At 45.1% G+C, this 18,638-nt stretch overlaps 1 protein-coding gene across 10 annotated transcripts in view; it reads right to left on the minus strand.

The window, feature by feature from the left end:
- CD44 (CD44 molecule (IN blood group)) overlaps positions 1-18,638 on the minus strand; it is an 85,296-nt gene that overhangs the window by 37,814 nt on the left and 28,844 nt on the right. For all 10 annotated transcript variants that reach the window (XM_087423133.1, XM_087423134.1, XM_087423135.1 and 7 more), the window contains exons 2-4: positions 11,991-12,156; positions 6,969-7,102; positions 868-939 (exon numbers count right to left, since the gene is read on the minus strand). In XM_087423133.1, coding sequence (XP_087279259.1) covers positions 868-939; positions 6,969-7,102; positions 11,991-12,156 — 372 coding nt within the window. The remainder of the gene's footprint in view (positions 1-867; positions 940-6,968; positions 7,103-11,990; positions 12,157-18,638) is intronic.

Consider the following 18,638-nt stretch of genomic DNA (forward strand, 5'->3'; position numbering starts at 1 on the left):
GGCCAGGGACAATTCCTTACATAACACTGCGGGCTGGATGTGTGTGGTCTGGGCAGATTCTCGTCCCCCTGCCACCGCCACCACCTATGCACACTGAGAGGTCTGTTCTCAGGAGGCGGAAGGCAGGCCTCCTCAATACCGTGCTACTTCTCAGAGAAACGAGGCTCAGGGGCAATGAGATTGGGGCTAAGAGGCTGAGCTGTTTGAAAGTTCTGCTTGAGATATTCTGTTTTCTACAGTGCTGATACCTACCTCTGTGGATGATCGGCACGATTTCAGGTGGACGTGGTATAAAAATGTTGAAACATATATCAGGAAGTTTATACTCTTCAAAACTATCTTTCAATACTTCAGTTAAATCAAATGGAAAATTTGGTGGGCTGGAATGCCCCTACCAACACTTATGAATCTCCTTCTATTAGAGCCTTCAGCAGGTAGAATTTAAGGACATTATTGAATACTTCTTGCATTTAAATTTATTTTTAAGGTTATCTACTACTTATGACAAGGGATGCTCTTTTTCCATTTGCAGTTTCTTTTTTTAAAATAAACGTATTTTGAGTAGAAAAGAATGGGTCACTTAACCGAAAAATATCAAGTAAATGATAGTGCTGTGTACAGAGATATGCCCCCAAAAATGTGAAAGTTGTTTTCAAATGACTGAAGTTGGAGGAACAATGTGTTAGGGTAAACCAGAGAGCTGTTTCAAGCCATCGAGGGAAAGGGGGAGAAACACTGAGCTGTAGCCCACCATCCCTAGCCTTAGGGAAGTAACATTCAATATTCATTCAAATATAAAACAGAAAATGCACCTGATCCCTTTCCCAAGCACAGGGAAACTCAGTCAAGGTGAGAAGAGATACGTACTTATGGTAATGGGTCCTTCAAAGGCGTTGGGCAGGTCTGTGACTGATGAGCAGTCTTCTTCTCCGGGTGGAGCTATGGGGTAGAAAAGAAAAAAAGGCATGAGATGTCTTAAAAAAATATGAGCAGGGCCGGCCCGTGGCTTAGCGGTTAAGTGCGCGCGCTCCGCTGCTGGCGGCCCGGGTTCGGATCCCGGGCGCGCACCGACGCACTGCTTCTCCGGCCATGCTGAGGCCGTGTCCCACATGCAGCAACTGGAAGGATGTGCAGCTATGACATACAACTATCTACTGGGGCTTTGGGAGAAAATAAATAAATAAATAAAATCTTTAAAAAAAAAAAAAATATGAGCAAAATCATGTCTATTAGTTAGCTAGGACTTATATATCCCAAACTTATAACTTATCCCAACTAATTTTCTTTTTCTGAAACTTGGTTAAGTCTTCTAGGAACTTCTTTGATCTTTGTGATGCATTTTCCATATTTATTTAGCTTCATATATTTCTGGAAGCCTACTTGTTCCCCTACTCACCCCAACAAATTCATTCGTTAACAAACACACGTGTTCTATATCAGGCCTTGTAGAAGGCTGGGGGCACAATGGTGAATAAGATAGACAGTCCTTCTCTAACGAAGCATACATTAGAAATTATCTTTTTCATTTGTTATTGTAAAAGTAACGTGGGAACATTGTAAAACCGTTTTAAAATAAAGAAATGTATGAACTATAATGAGAAAATCATGTGTAATCCTAATAACCTACAGAAATGATGGAAAAACATGGCAGACTAATACAATCAAATGTTTACCAACACGAACAGCATGAGAATCTGAAGATTAATATAAAATAATCCACAAAAAATTTACTTGATAGAAATATTTAAAAACAAACTTATCTTAGTCTTTTTATTAATGTAACAATTAATTTATTAACTTTAATCTATTTAGATGCCTACTTTGTATAAGCTGCTTCTCAGCATGTAGTCTCCGAGGGCCTTGGCACCCAGAATATCTCCTGAGACTGCTGTTTCAGCATATCTCACTATGGGCACCTCTGGCTTCTTTCTCTTTTGTCTTTCATTTATCTTTTACTTTGCCCCCTTCTTCAGGAATAGATTTCTGACTGTGCCCTGGGCCTGCCTGGTCACTCACAGGCATTCCTAGTAGCCCTCAGAGTAACACTGTGTAAAGCCTCTGAAAACAGATCCTGAAAGTTCCACCCCGCATGCCATCCCTTGAGTCCTAAAAGAAAACTGCAGAACGTCTTAGACAACTGTTTCATTTGTGCCCAAACACCCTATTAGGTAACTAGACCTTGTGTTGAGTTCTAAAAACTCAAAGAGCTTGAAATTGGCTTTGCTGTTCTAGGAAGGTTGGATCCATTTGTGCATTATAGCTTTTATACTGTGTGTGTGTGTGTGTGTGTGTGTGTGTGTGTGTGAGTTTTAATGTAAAACGGAAATTTGTTAGTTTGGTTTCTCCAGAGTTGCTTCTTGGCAAAGAGGAAGGAAGAAAGGAATGGATGGATAGATGGACGGATGGATGGATGGAGGCAGGCAGGCAGGCAGCCTGCTATCACAAGTAAGGCTGTTGTCACAAGTATCTTAAGTGTCCTGCCATAACACTGGACAAAAACACAAGTTGAACAAAACAGGTTTTGGTTGCGTCCAAGTTCCTAGGAGCATCTTTTCCCACAGATAAAGGGGATGTCCTTTACAGGCCTATTTCTTTGGCCTCATAGTGAAACTAACTGGCAGCTTTATATTCAACTAGAGAAAAGCAGGGTGTTAGGAAAAGCCATTCTTGCAAAGCCTGATTAAAATATTTCTCAGAAGAGAGACTCTTCAAAGAGAAAGTCACCTCCTTGGTAAGGCCATTCCTCACCATCCGATCTAAACCAGCCCCACACCACACCCCCACACCCATCACCATCACATATGACCCTGCTCTCATTTCTTCTTCAGGCTTACCTCTATCTAAAATTATCTTGTTCATTTTACCTGACGGCTGTTCATGGCACATCTCCCAACCCCTACCCCCTGCTACCCACCCACCTCTATAGAAATACGTAAGCTCCATAAGATGAGTTGTAACCTTATCTGTCTTGGCCAGAAGACAGATATATGTGGCCATCACCATTTATGTGTGATGGAAACAGAGAGACACAATAAATATTTGTTGAATGAATGAAAAAGGAAAAAAGTAACAATATAATTTTTCAAGGGTCCATTCTTCCTGTAAACACACCTAAGATGTTAACCCCCCAAATGATCTGGAAATATAAACAGGTCAAGAAGCAATTAGATAAACTGAATGGCAATGCCATAAGAAATAATAAAAGGAAGTTTGATACATCAGTTCATTTATTCATTTTAAGCATTTACTCAACACATGCTAGATCACATAATAAAAAAGGAGCAAAAATATGAATACGTTCCTGCCTCTGCTTTTGAGGAATTCACAACGTCATGGGGGCAATAATAATTAATATTTCTTTTGGTTTTTACAGTTAAAAAAAAAATTTTTTCCCACTGATTTCCTCATTTGAAAATCAGGGCATACAGCCAATCTGGGAGATCTTGATGAATAGCTACTCTGTCTGTCTCGGGGACACCACCAGAAACTGACCTGATCGTGAGATGCTTCTGATATTGTTATGTTGCACAGACCCAGAAACGGGCCTTATTATTGCTTCTTAATTGCAGGGATGAAATAATCTCCCCCAAACTCAAACACAACTGCAGGTAACAGTAGTGCACTGGGAAGTTCCAGGAGCTAAGTTGTAACAGAATGGGGCATGATGCCAAAAACACAAAGTTTTGTAAATGATTAGAGCATTTGTTCAAATGGACCCCCTTCATGCTCCAATTCACCTTAACCTTATGAAGAACATCAAATCTGGCAAGCATACTAAGATGGATGGTGACCTAAATGTGCAATTAATACACTCATGCTCCCATGTCAGAGAGCAGAGCCTCATTAGACAGTGTTTCAGTTCATTTAACGAGCTCAGCACTGCCGGGAGAATCAAGCCTGGTGAGGTTTTCCTGAACTCACGGATTTGTTAGAAAGATTCTGAGGTGGGCTTCCCAGTGGGCTATATTCTCGGCTCCACTGCACCAAAATAGCCAAAAGAAACTAACTCTTCAGTCTAGCCAATCACTGGTGCCAAATAGAAAGGCACCTTCTTAAATGCCTAAGACATGCTAGATAGCCAATAAATATTTGTTGAATAAAATACTGAATGAATAAACTAATGAATGTAGACTCTTCCCCTAAATCGTACCTGCAGAAGAGAATGAAGCACTGAAAGCAAACAAAAATGAACTAAGTCACGTCAGCTCTCTGTGTGGTGAACACAGAAGTCACAGGCTTGCACTGAGCCCTACTGCCAAGGGATAAGGCAGTCAACCTCAAGAAGCCTTCTCAGGGTCTGCTTTATGTTTATTTGTAAACCGCAGGCTGTGTTTTACAAAAATACTCCTGAAACTGTATGCATCCAAAGCTATCTGCTAAGATCGAGCTGGCTTTGGTCCCAGTGGTCAGTCTGTGGGGGAACCCGACCACCTGCTTGTAGTTCTCAGGCTAAGCCAGGTTCAAGGATCTTTCCAATGAGAGCCTTTGCGTGAAGCAGATGGTATCAACATCTGTGTCTCACTCAATACCCCATCATCTGACTCTAAACCAAGGTACCTAGAATTTGTTTATCCTTAGATACAGGTTCTTCTCCAGCTCCTTCATTTTTTGTCTTATTGCTTTAACAAGACTGTTAACTCCCAAGACAAGAAATACGGCCTCCAGTTCTTTCTCGCCCCACTCTGCCCAGCACAGTACTGAGTGCACATAACTGATCAATAAATACTCTCGTTAAAACTTAAAGAAAAACTTATAAAAGCAGCCTATCCACATTGAGCAAATTTGGAAAAGGGAAAAGGAAAAACATCACTTTGAACTTTCTACTTGAATACAGCCATTTTGGTATGCGATACACCCCCCGGGACTTCTCAAACTTATCAACTGAACTAACCTCCCCAGAGAAGAGGAAAGTTAATTAGTACTGTTCACTCCCTTCTCTGAGGATAGGCCCAACCTTATGGGCAAAAATAAGGGCGGGCAGAAAAGTCCCAGTAGTGACTTGCCTAGATGGTGTCAACTCCAGGCAATAAAACAGTGTGAGCTTCTACCTTTGAGAGCTAAGCTTCTTTCCAGCAACTGATACCAATTTGTAAAACAGGTGAGACAATGCAGATACACAACAACATAATTTATTGCCTACATTCACTCGACAAGATTCAGCTGGAGACGCAACAGCCAGTACCTGGAGACACTCAACAGCATGTCGTCTCGAGCTAGCCCTTTCCCACGTGACCAACACTTTCATCTAAAGCACAAAGTCTTCCTTGACCTCTGGCACTGAGAGGAGCTGGCTAGACCATATGTTGCTCTGAGTCTATTTCCTGTTTATTTGCATTTAGTTTTTCTCATTGTCATGTCATTAGAATGGACATCCTGGGTGTGGGTATCGGCCATGTACTGTTTAGCCTCAGTTAGACTCTCCTCCTTTTGGTCAAACGCCATTTGTGTTCTTCGCTCATATGACAGGGAGGAGCAAACATTCTGCAGTCTTCTCCTTCTTGTTTTGAGTGTCCCTCCATAGGTTTGGTGTCCTGTATATATTTGACATAATTTACTGGCTTCACACACTCCATTCCAACTAGCCAGCCCTGACACTTCTCTTTCTCCTAAACTCTAGATTTCCCCTCTGAATTCCCACTCTGATCTCTACTGCTCATGCAATAGTAGGTGGATGCCATAGCCTAAAGCTACTGATGTAACCTCAACATTTTTTGGATGTCCCTACTTTAGCTTAAAAACTCATGCAGATTTTATGTTCTACTACCATATATAATAACTACTTGTCTCATAAAAACAATGCCTTAAGCCATCATATAATCATATCTGTTTGTCTCATACAGATAATGTCTTGAATCACTTTCCAGCTAATTTTACATCCCTGTCCCATCTTGAAGGAAAAATGACATGCCAGGAAGACGTGTCAAGTTTACCTTGTGGCTTCATTTTCCCCTTCACACAATCTCAAACCTTTAGGGGGAACAGAAGGCCCAGTTTGAAAAGTAAAATATTTGATTGTTGGCATCCAAAAATTTGACATTCATGGGTTCGACCTTTCTCAAAAGACCCTGAAGATTCATGATGCATAGAATTCTTTAATTTTACTGAATTAGACTAGTAGTCATGAGTTTCTAGGCTAGTGGTTGGAAGCAAGTCCCAAAGACAGGGAAGGGGCCTGGCCAGCAGCCCTGCATGCACATAATTACTTGGCTTTCTTATTCTCCAATTATGGGGTTCTCAGTTGTTGGGGAAGGACACTCAAGAAGGTCAAAGGCCTCTGAGCCTTCTCTCTGGCCCCAACATATAATAAACACCTCGAAGCTAAGCCATTGGCTTGTGCCCCAATGCTTTCAGTAGATTCATGTCACTCCTCTATTCAAACCCTTCAATAACTTCCCATCACACTGAGAATAAAATCCGAACTCTACCGCGGCCTACAAGGCCCTGCGTGATCTGGCCCCTGCTTACCTCTCTGACTCCATTCCTTGGCATTCTCCCCTCTGATCACTGGGCTTCGTCCACCCCAGCCTCCCTGCTGTCCTCAGAACAGGCCACGATGCTCCACATGCCCACTCTGCCCATGGCTTTCCTCCCTCCCTTCAATCAGGTCTCTCCTAAATGAGCCTCCTCAGAGGCACTTTCCCTGACCATCTTCTCAGAGAAAAAGGCATCCCTAGTACCTTGTAGCCTCTTGCTCTGCTTTCTTTTTTACAGCGCTTGTCACCCTCTGATTTCATATAAAATATCTAATATTTATTTGTTTACTGTTGGCCTCCCCAACTTAGCAGGGAAGCACCCTGGAGGCAGGAGTCTTGTCTCTGCTGTAGAGGTATTCAGGGAACATCTGTTACGTGAATGGAAGCTACACGAATCTCCCTTGAAGCCCAGACTGAACAGCTGTCAGCCATGCTGCCGAAGGCTTACACGCCAGAAGCAACCCCAAATGCAGAGACCATCCACTTAGAACCAACCTGAAGCGTTGAAGCAGTAGGTGTCGTACTGGGAGGTGTTGGACGTGAGGATGTAGACCCCTGTGTTGTTTGCTGCACAGATGGAGTTGGGGTGGATCCGGGGGATCACCACGTGCCCTTCTATGAACCCGTACCTGCAAAAGGAAAAGCAGCGGTTACCCCCCTGCCAGGCTGTGACAGGGATTTCATAACGTCCCATCAAATGACGCCCCACACAGGGCAACGTTCATTCAGTTCACCCCCAGGGCTATTAGAGCTTTCAACAACTGAGTTACATGAAATCCAGAAATAACAGCGGACAGAGAGCGAAAGGGATCAACAAGGCTAACAGAGACAAAGTCATTTTATTTGGAGTTCTACAAAGAACTTTTTAAAAAAAATAGATTCATGAAAGAAAAAATTAGTTTCAAATAAAATTTGTGATCCAGTCTCAGGTCAGTGTGAGCAAGCAGAGGGAAGCCTGCGTCACAGAAAACAGAAGAATGACCACTTGATCTTGTGAGATTAACTGTGGCCCTGCATCACCTTTGTATTTTTCAGAAAATGCAGAAAGTGACCAGCTCCCATAAGCCAGGAAGGGGGCTCTTCATTTCAGTCTGCAAATGTCAAACCTGCCTGACTTCTCATCCCTGCCCTTCTTTCCCGGCCTCATCTTTTCCTGTGATTCCCTCACTCCAGACTCCAGTACTCTAAACTCAACTCCCTGTTTATATGCCAGAGACAGGCGCATTTTGCCTCATGAGCATCCCAGGCATAATTCCATTGCCAGTGGTAGTCGATTGACCGTCATTAAAATGGGAGTAATAGTGATTGAGTAGATAGCAATGCAACATTAGACAAAATGTGCAAGTAGACAATACACAGCACCCAGCCCCTTCTATCAGCGTCATGGTGGCTAAATTCTCACTCACTGCACAATTTCTCCCGAATATAAAATTAGATGTGGGCTGAGGAAATACCATTTGCAAGGGATGACGTGGTGGCAGAGGAAGGGCAGAGAGGGAGAAGGTAAATCCAGCAAGTTTTTGAAAATGCAGAGCTGGCTAAAATGCACAGCGTAGATCCTTTTCATCTTTCTGCCAGGGGCAACAGCTCACAGTGCATTGTCCTACAAGATCCATGGAAATGGCTGTGAGTTTGAAATTTCTGAGCATACAAAATTCATTAGGTCTATGTCGCAACTATAGCTTGCATGACTAACATCATCTGCACGGACAGACTGGTTTCTCCAAGGACTCCTTAGCTTGGTCATAGCGGTGGGGGATGCAATTAAACGTTAATAACTTTCCAGATATCTGAGAATTGCTACTAATCAGGGTGGGGCAGACTGAAGAGAGTAGCTGCTCAGGGTTAATGGCAGCTTATGAGACTGCCGTCTGTCCTACAGCGGATATCTGATTCACAGCTGCCTCAGTGAAATGAAGCAAATGAGTTTTGCAACACTTAAAACCAGCTATGGGTGGAACAATAGATTTCTTTGGCACAGTTTTTCTTTTCTTTTTTTAAAAAAAATAATAATACTCCTTGGCGAGCCTACTCCCCGCCCCACCCCCATCACAGTCAGCAAGTCTGTATAACACTGACATTCTAGAATCTACATTCCCTTTGTAAATTATTCCTGAGATTTTGCCACATCACGTTGACCGCCAGTTCTGTGTGTCACACTGTACACGAGTTGGGGATATTAAAATTGATATGTGTGTATACCGCACGAGGAAGCTGCTGTTCATGAGGAGAAAAGAAATACTCAGCAAATCCATGCGGAATACGCCCACCTCCCTCTTGCTCTCAGTCCTTCTGGAGGCCTTGGTCATTAAACTCTTGCCCTGGCCTCAGATGAAACAGGCCTGAACGGCGGACTCCTCCCTGTGCAAGCAATGTGGCCCAAGGCAAGCTGCAGGACCTCTCCAAGCCTCAGCTGCTTCTACCATAAGGTGGAGGGATATAACGGCCCCCGGGACAGTCTGAGGATTCAGCGAGGGGATGTGGACCAGTGATATAACGGCCCCCGGGACAGTCTGAGGATTCAGCGAGGGGATGTGGACCAGTGATATAACGGCCCCCGGGACAGTCTGAGGATTCAGCGAGGGGATGTGGACCAGTGATATAACGGCCCCCGGGACAGTCTGAGGATTCAGCGAGGGATGTGGACCAGTGATATAACGCCCCGGGACAGTCTGAGGATTCAGCGAGGGGATGTGGACCAGTGATATAACGGCCCCGGGACAGTCTGAGGATTCAGCGAGGGATGTGGACCAGTGATATAACGGCCCCGGGACAGTCTGAGGATTCAGCGAGGGATGTGGACCAGTGATATAACGGCCCCCGGGACAGTCTGAGGATTCAGCGAGGGATGTGGACCAGTGATATAACGGCCCCGGGACAGTCTGAGGATTCAGCGAGGGATGTGGACCAGTGATATAACGGCCCCGGGACAGTCTGAGGATTCAGCGAGGGATGTGGACCAGTGATATAACGCGGCCCCGGGACAGTCTGAGGATTCAGCGAGGGATGTGGACCAGTGATATAACGGCCCCGGGACAGTCTGAGGATTCAGCGAGGGGATGTGGACCAGTGATATAACGGCCCCGGGACAGTCTGAGGATTCAGCGAGGGATGTGGACCAGTGATATAACGGCCCCGGGACAGTCTGAGGATTCAGCGAGGGGATGTGGACCAGTGATATAACGGCCCCCGGGACAGTCTGAGGATTCAGCGAGGGGATGTGGACCAGTGATATAACGGCCCCCGGGACAGTCTGAGGATTCAGCGAGGGGATGTGGACCAGTGATATAACGGCCCCCGGGACAGTCTGAGGATTCAGCGAGGGGATGTGGACCAGTGATATAACGGCCCCCGGGACAGTCTGAGGATTCAGCGAGGGGATGTGGACCAGTGATATAACGGCCCCCGGGACAGTCTGAGGATTCAGCGAGGATGTGGACCAGTGATATAACGGCCCCGGGACAGTCTGAGGATTCAGCGAGGGATGTGGACCAGTGATATAACGGCCCCGGGACAGTCTGAGGATTCAGCGAGGGGATGTGGACCAGTGATATAACGGCCCCCGGGACAGTCTGAGGATTCAGCGAGGGGATGTGGACCAGTGATATAACGGCCCCCGGGACAGTCTGAGGATTCAGCGAGGGGATGTGGACCAGTGGGCAGCAGGGCGCCCAGCATCTTAGTGTTCCGCGATCGGCCAGTGGGAGTGGTAAGAACTTCCCTTGTTTTCGGCACATGAGAAGATTTCTGTATTTCATAAGCATACCTTGTCTGTATTTCACAATAAAAATTCAGCTTACCAAATCCACTTTCTTAGGCTACCGGTCTGGTCAGGGCTGTATTTAAACACTTAGCCTTGGGAAGAGAAGAAATGGATCTGCTCATTGGCCTTCCCTCATTGCAGCCTACAGGTCAGGCTCCGTGGCTACCAGAGCTATCTCCCTTTCTCTGCTCCTTTTCTATTCTCCCAGACTTAGCTCTGAACACATACAGAGGTCCGCATACATCTGCTCTTTGTCTTAGAGCAGAGCTTCTCAATAGAACTTTCTGCGATAATGGAAACGTTCTATAATCTATGCTGTCCAATACAGTAGCCATTAGCCATTTGTGGCTAATTGAGCACTTGAAGTGTAGCTAGTGCCACTGAAGAACTAAAGTTTTAGCTTTATTTAGTTTTAATTAAGTGTAAATCACCACCTGTGGCCGGTGGCTACCATATTAGACAGTGCAATTTAATTTAATTTATTTATTTTTTTGTGAGGAAGATCAGCCCTGAGCTAACATCTGCTGCCAATCCTCCTCTGTTTTCTGAGGAAGATCCGCCCTGGGCTAACATCAGTGGCCATCTTCCTCTACTTCACACGGAACGCCACCACAGCATGGCCTGACAAGCGGTGCATGGGCGCACCCGGGATCCTAACCTTCCAACCCCAGGCCGCCGAAGCAGAGCGCGCGCACTTAACCGCTGCACCACTGGGCCCACACCACAGACAGTGCAATTTGAGAGTAAGATTTTCCTTTTCCTTTTCAGCAAGAGTCTCCGCTACCACTCATCATGTAAGTGACTTACTCTGCAACCAAGGATAGGGGATAGACATATTTACCTTACATTTAGTTCTGCAGCTTGACTTTTAAAAAGCAGTCGTGTTTGCACGTATGTGCAAGGAAGAGAAAGGGGAACCACATTTCCTAATGACATGACATTGCAAGAGCACAGAGGAAGTGACGGCAGGCTGGGGTGCAAACTTCAGAGCGGTTCTTCAGATGACCCAGAGCTCTTCTAACGAAAGCAAACCAAACCTAACACCTCAGCAGGGTCCTCACCGCTGCTGCTCTTAATGCGCACCACTCGCCACAGGGCCACGGGAAATTCGAAGAAGTACAGGCCCTTGTCTGCTGTGATTGTCCTGGAGCAGAAGGCCTGAGGAGGGCTCCACGGAGCACTGTGATGTCAGGTCAGAAGCATCTCAGGAGGCCTTCCTGGGTCCCTCCAATCGCTTCCCAATCACTCATAATAATAGATCTTAGTAACTTTCACGGCCTTTTGTTTACCCTCCCAAACCAGAGCAACATAGAAGAGAAACAAAGAGAGAGAGAGAGAGTTTTTTGAAAACTCTGCTTTGAGCCAAGTCTGCAGCGCCAAGACTCCACCAGGCACATATTTATTTTAAACTCTGTTATTTGGTTTACGTTCTCTTGTGGTTCTGACAATGATATTGCAGCTTCTTCAAAGCCGGAGAGCCCAGTGGAAGCACTTGAGGCAAGAGGAGGATTCCACCCCATGACCCTTAATGGCCTGCTCTGGGCAACCCCACTATGATTCACAAAGGTATCTTTAGCAGGCTTTAAATTCCAGCCGTCACCCAGGTTCCAGATTGACTTGGCCAAATTAATAGGTGGGGCTGACCCTTCAGGCAACCATCCATTCAGCTGTCAGGGAGGAGCCTATTCCACGCTAAGCCCCACCCCCTGGAGCCAGGCAGCCAGCTTTCTGCAGCGGAGGTTCTGGTCTCTTACCTGCAGGTCTCAAACCCGATGCTCAGGGCTTTCTCCATCTGGGCCATGGTGGGCAGTGTGCTATTGAAAGCCTGGCAGAGGTCAGCAGCCTCCGTCCGCGAGATGCTGTAGCGACCATTTTTCTCCACATGGAATACACCCGCGTATCGGCAGGTTATATTCAAATCTGTGAGATGAAGCAGAAATGTTAGATTCTTCTCCATAAATAATTTGGGAAAGGTAAGTGCGTTTTAGGGTAGAGTCATTAAAAAAACTCATTAAAAAACTTCTGTACTGGCCAGAGCCTTCAGCATTCATGCCAGCATCCCAAAGCACCATTAGAGCAAGCTCCAAGCTGAGATAAGACATGATAGACAGCGGCGCTCTTAAATGCTCTCCACCAATGGCGCCACAACAGAGTTCTAAAAAAGCATAGGATTTATTTCTGATTATTAAAGTAATACATTTTTATAATTATTAAAGTAATAACTTGTGGAAAACTGACAATATTCAGGGAAGAAATGAAGGGAAAGTGAGTTCACCACTAAGAAAGCTATTGCAAACATTTTTCATTAAATATTTTGCTGTATCTTCTTTCAGTTTGTTTCTGAATATATGTGTGTGTATGTATACGTACATATGTGTGTACGTATATATGTACGTGTGTGTATATACGTGTATATATGTACTGTGTGTATACGTGTATATATGTACGTGTGTCTATATATGTGTGTATATGTACATGTGTATATATGTACGTGTGTATGTGTATATATGTACATGTGTATATATGTGTGTGTGTATATGTGTATATATGTACATGTGTGTATATACGTATATGTGTATGTGTGTGTATATATGTGTATATGTACGTGTGTGTATATACGTGTATATGTACGTGTGTGTATATATACGTGTATATGTATGTGTGTGTATATATGTATATATGTACGTGTGTGTATATGTGTGTATATATGTACACGTGTGTGTACATATATACGTATATATATGCTTGCATAGTTAAAATGGTACTGAATATACAGTTTTAGATTTGGGAGTCTTTTTTTCCCACTTAATCTTATTTTATGAGCATTTTTCCACAATCACGTGGTGTTTCTCCCTTGCTTATAACCTTCAGTGGCTTCTGGTTGCACCCAGAATAAGTTCAGTTAACTGGCTGATAAGACCTACATGATCTGGCTCCCGTCTCCCTCTCGAACCTTTAAGTAGCTCACTCTGCTCCAGGCACAAAGCTCTTCTTCAGTTCCTCTGGATATCCTGAGCTCTTTCCCACCTTAGGACATTTATATCCGCCTTCCCCTCTGTCTGGAATGTTCCATCCTCAGATCACTACATTTCTGTCTTTCAACTCCTCATCACCTCATCTTAGAGTCCTCCTCTGAACACTGAATCCAACCCGCAGCGTCTCCCTCACCTCTCCCCGCTCTCGTGTCTTCACGGCAACTGGGTGATTCATTTGTGCATTCAGTTATTACCCATCAGCCTTTTCTATGATGGAAGCTCCAAAAGAGCGAAAGTCTTCTGCGGGTGTACAGTTGTTTCTCTAACAGTCACAACAGTGGCCGACAGAGAGCAGGTGCTCAACAAGTATTTGTTGAATGAATAAATGACTCTGAAATTTCCTCAAAAACACACTTTTAACATATTGACAGATACATCCAAGACCTATTGTTTGTTCCCAAAAGTTAATGGCATTCAAAATGAAGCTCAAATGCTATCAACTAGTTAAAGAAAGACTTAATCCAAGGACTTCTGTGCGTTTCATAGACATTAATCTGAAATCTCAGTGAGGAGCTGAAAAATCATCTGGTTCTACCTGATCCTGTGTAACAATCTCAAAAGTCTTCAAAGACCTTAACTGAAAACTCATTATTCTCCTGGGACTGCATTGTCTCCAGTTTGCACTCGAGTAAACTCCCACACAGAAAGGTTGGGTCACTGAGGCTGTCCTGGTGAGGCGTGATTTCCCCTGAGCACTTCCGGGAGCCTCAGAGACCGTCCTCTCTAAAGAAGCTCGCTGACATTTACTCGGGGCCCACCACGCGACGGCCCACGCGCCAGGCCGGGCACCACCCTGTTAGCTATGAACCAGGTCTGGATTCAGACGGAGCTGGCTTTCCTTCAGACTCTGCCACTCACTCGCAAAGGTCCAGAGGTAGTCAGGAAGACTCTGCTTATGCATCAATGAGAAAATTGAGGCTCAAAGAAGTGAGTTGCTCAAGGAAGTCAGAATTTCTGTCCAGAGCCCGTGGTTGGCTTCCTGAGTTCCAGTTGATTTGTTCTACATTTCTGAGCTGATAGCAATGGGGGGTGTGGGGAGGGCCTGTTACTGCAGTATCCCTGAGTACTAGCTGTGTTGCATCATCTTCCAAGAACCCTGAGAGGCGAGCTTTATGCATATATGTATGTATTATCTATAGGTGAAGAAACCAAAGCTCAGAAAGATTGAACACCTCCCCAAAGTCGCCCAGCTATTAAGTGGCAGAGCTGGAACCCCATCTCAGGTCTGTTTAACGCCAACATCCGTGGTCCGAACCACTTTGCTGTGTGCCCTAGGATCCTTTCATGTCATTAGAGCAAGGCTTCGCTCTAAAGGAGAGAGGTACACCTCAACAACTGTTCCCTAAGGACAAAGAGAGCGTCAGTATTACTGAGCTGTCCAGGCAACACCTGGTTTCTTATTTCCGAGCACGAAACAGGTTCCAACCACTAGAAAAGAGTGCCTCACAAGTTCAGACGAGATGAGAAGAGAACTGTTAAACTCCTGCAGGATCTTTCTTGACTGAAAATAGTAAAAGAAGACACAAGAAATGGAGCTTGGAGAAGACATAAGCTAAGATCAATTGGTTTTCTTTTCTTTTCTTTGTGTCATTCACGTCGGTGCTTTAAAAAAGCATTAGAGCTAGGCAAAATAGACAATATGTGTTTTTGTGCAATCAATTCATTTTTGAGTCTAATTGTGTCCTTCTGAAGCATCTCCCACAACACCTGTCTGACGAGGCAAGGGGAGCAGAGAGGAGGAAGACTCATAAGGCCCTTTTGAAATACTGTTTGTTTTTACTGACATTTTCAGCTTTGGCGTTGGTTATCCAATCTTAGCAAAGGGAAATGGTCTCTCTGGGTGACAGCCCTTCCGGAGCTCTCCTTGTCTAGCATACAAAAGACAAACACAGCTTCCCAAGCAGCTTCTTGGAGGCGAGGCTGGTGGGAGAGGCTTCAGCAGAGGCGAGGCGAACCGCCTGCCAGTGCTCCGCCAGGTGGCTGCTGTCACTCCAAGTTAAAAATAAAGTCTGAGGCCTGGACGGTGGTTTGGAGCTGAATGGCAGTTTCTGTCTTATTAAAATTAATTCTAGTTCGCTACTCGGCACACAGAATATGCGAATGCAAAAGGAACCAATTCAGACTGAGACTTTTGAATAAAATTCCCTCAGTTCCCTGTGCAGCAGCCAACGTAACTTTGTAGGCAATACATGCATGCGTTGTGTGAGCACATCTTTATGTGTGTGTGCAAGCAGTAAGTGTGTGGTTGTGTGTCCTTGTGGTCAGCCAAGAGAGGAGGAAACAGATAAGTTCAACCTTCAGCCTTCCTAGAGGCTTACAGAGGGCCTGACATACAGTAGGGATCAGCAAAGGGCTGCTGAATGAATGAAGAAATTCTGAGCAACCTGAAAATTCCACAGTTTACATTTATCTTAATCTCACAAAAAAGGTCCAACTCCTAACCGTGATGGCATTTAGCCATCTAGGAATTGTGAAGATGGTGCCAAAAACTTCATTTCAGGTCAACTATTGCACGAGTGTTCACAGGCCCTCCCCTCTGAGCCCCTCTTGCCTTAAAAGGGATCAAGCCTTCAGGACTGTGTATCCTTTAAGTCCTAATAATTTATGAAGATTTTCCAACAGGCATCCTTAACACTTCAAACCGAAATTATTACCCCAAAGGGTATTAATAATACTAACAGCAACGATGGTAGCTAATATATACTGTGCCCTCATTCTGTAGATGCCAGGAACTCTTCTAAGCACTTTATGAGAGGTAACTCACTTTATCCTTAAAACAACCCTAGGAGATAGATAATACTACTATCCCCACTTTCTGGATACAGAAACTGAGGCACGGAGAGGGGAAGAAACCTGTCCAAGTTCACAGAGCTAGTAATGGTGGAGCCGGGATTCCAACCCAGCCAGTCTGGGCACCATGAGTCCACAGGCTTAACCACAGGCTACTGCCCCTAGCCCTGATCTAAGTAATGTAATGACCTCTCAGTCTCCCCATGTATAGCTGAGAACATTCCCGAGGTTTAGGTAAAGTTAGCATGAGGCTGGGGCATGAGTAGCCATGGACCACAGGTCACTGGATAGGGCCCCAGTGTCTATGGTGATGGCATTGGCCATGCTGCAAACCCCTGTGGAGAGGCAGGACTCGCCAGATGTCTGTGCATCTCTCCCGAGAAACAGAGACCTCTGTGATCAGGGTCTGCTGTGACTCAAGAGGCTAATTTGAAATGGCCAATTGCATCTCTCCAGCAAGCCTGTCCAACTGGAAACAAATCAAGAATGTTTTCCGTTGAGCCCTCTGGTCTCCAATAAATCTCCTGTATCATGTAATAAACTGTCCCAAGTCCCTCCCTCTGAGAGACTCACTGGGCAACATTAACTGTTTGAGGCCAATTTTAGATCCAGGGAGGAGCAAGGAGGGAGAAATGACCCCCGGCCAGTAGAGTGCTAGTTACTATAGAGTTGCCAGGAGGACAGAGAGGTCACAGGGCCCAGTCCCCAGAGATCTTGTGGCCCACAAGGGAGGAGGTCTGCCAGTGACCTGCCAGGAAGATTAGAAAAAGGAGCTCTCCAAGAGGGTGTCTTTACTGTCTAACTACTCTCTAGTACCCCACTCACATGAAGGTTGGTAGTTCAGCTTAGTTTGGACCCACCCAAATCTGGGTTCAAATCCTGACACTACCTCCAGTGTCTACGCTCCAGGCTACACAGCTAATTAGTTCCTTAACCTCTGACACTCAGCCTTCTGGATGGGATGACAATACCAACCTGTCAGGGTTGGTGGGACCATTAAACGAGATGAGGTATGTCGAACACTTGATGTGGTGTCTGGCACTTCTTTAGAGCCAATGAGTGTGGCATACATATCAGGTGGCTTATATGCTTCAGCTAATTTAATTCTTACAAAAATGCTATGACGTAGGCACTATTGCTAAACCCATTTTAGAGACAAGGGAACTGAGGCACAAAGGTGAAGTAACTTGCCCAAAGTCATCCAAGTGGGACAGTGAGGGCTCTAAGCTCTGTGCTATGCTGCCAATTATGCAGGGTTCTGGGCAAATTCATTCTTACTTGGATAAACCATAGCTGACCCATAACATCATTAATCTTACCTATATTTTCCACTAAGCCTCAGATCAAGGAAAACAAATCTCTCTAGTAAAATCGCCCCAGCACATCTCAAAACTCTGCCTAGATTGTAAAGCCTGACAAATAGTCATCTCCCAAGTGGTAGGAAATCACAACAACATCTTCGGAGAGTAGCACAGTGTAATTTTTACCCAACTTGCCATTATCTACATCTTCCCACTCTTTCCTGGGAGGTGAGTGAGGGGGTCACACAGCTGGCTAGCAATGGAGCTGGGTAACAAGAGATTTTCAACCTGGAATCCACAAGCTGGTCTTCAGAGGGTCCATAAACCTGTGAAATTGTATGCAAGATTGTGTGTGCGTGTATACGTGCGTGTATATGTGTGTGCATGTGTGTGCATATATGTGTGGGGGGGTTGGTGAGGACAGCATTTCTGAGTTTCATAAACTTCTCAGAGAAGTTTGTGACACAAACGGCTAAAGAATTATAAGAAATTATTATCGCCAAGTTCTCTTCAGTAATCAGAAATTCCAGGATTCCGGAAATTTGAACTTCCCTGTGGGCTTTATGACAGCAGGGACTGCGTCTCTCCCTCATCGTGTCCCCAGTACCCAGCACAGCACCACACGGTGTAGGCACATGTTGAACAAACGAATGAATGAGTGAATGAGTAAATATTCTCTTTATCCCCGCTGCCCCATGGGACAAGCAGACTTGTGGGATGCGAAAAAAGCATCTCTCGGGGCCATTCCCCACATCATGTCTCAAGAATCACCAGCTGGGCTTTGCTGAGAATTCCCCATTAGACACTTAAAATGTCCTTAACCCGAAGCGTTTGCTTCTGAGAAACTTTGCTGTTTTCCCTGAAAGCAAATGTTTCAGAGACCAACTTAGATTTCTAACTGGTTTTGTCTTTCTAAAATATGAAGCCGTCCTCTCAGCCACGGGCATGGCCTGTTCGCATCCTGTCTTAGGGCCATTTCTGAGGTCAGATCTCCTGAGAGAGGATGACAGACACCGTGAATCCCACGTGGAGACCACCAGAAGACCACCTACAATCACTGTGTGCCCAGAGACTCTCAGTTCTCCAAACCAGACTGCTCCAGATGGTCCCACGTGAATTAATTTATTTTCTAACATGCCACCCAGATGTGCCTGGTCCCTATTTGTCATCCCCTCAGGAGGGATGAGGCAGAATTAGATTTTTTCTACCGATTTGGTCCCAGAGTAGGCCCCGTGTCTGGGGAAGTTGCTTTTCCTTGAAGAAGGGAATAAGGCCA

This window comes from Ceratotherium simum, chromosome 34, assembly GCF_057802395.1.
Source record: "Ceratotherium simum simum isolate JZ-2026a chromosome 34, ASM5780239v1, whole genome shotgun sequence".
Taxonomy (NCBI): Eukaryota; Metazoa; Chordata; class Mammalia; order Perissodactyla; family Rhinocerotidae; genus Ceratotherium; species Ceratotherium simum.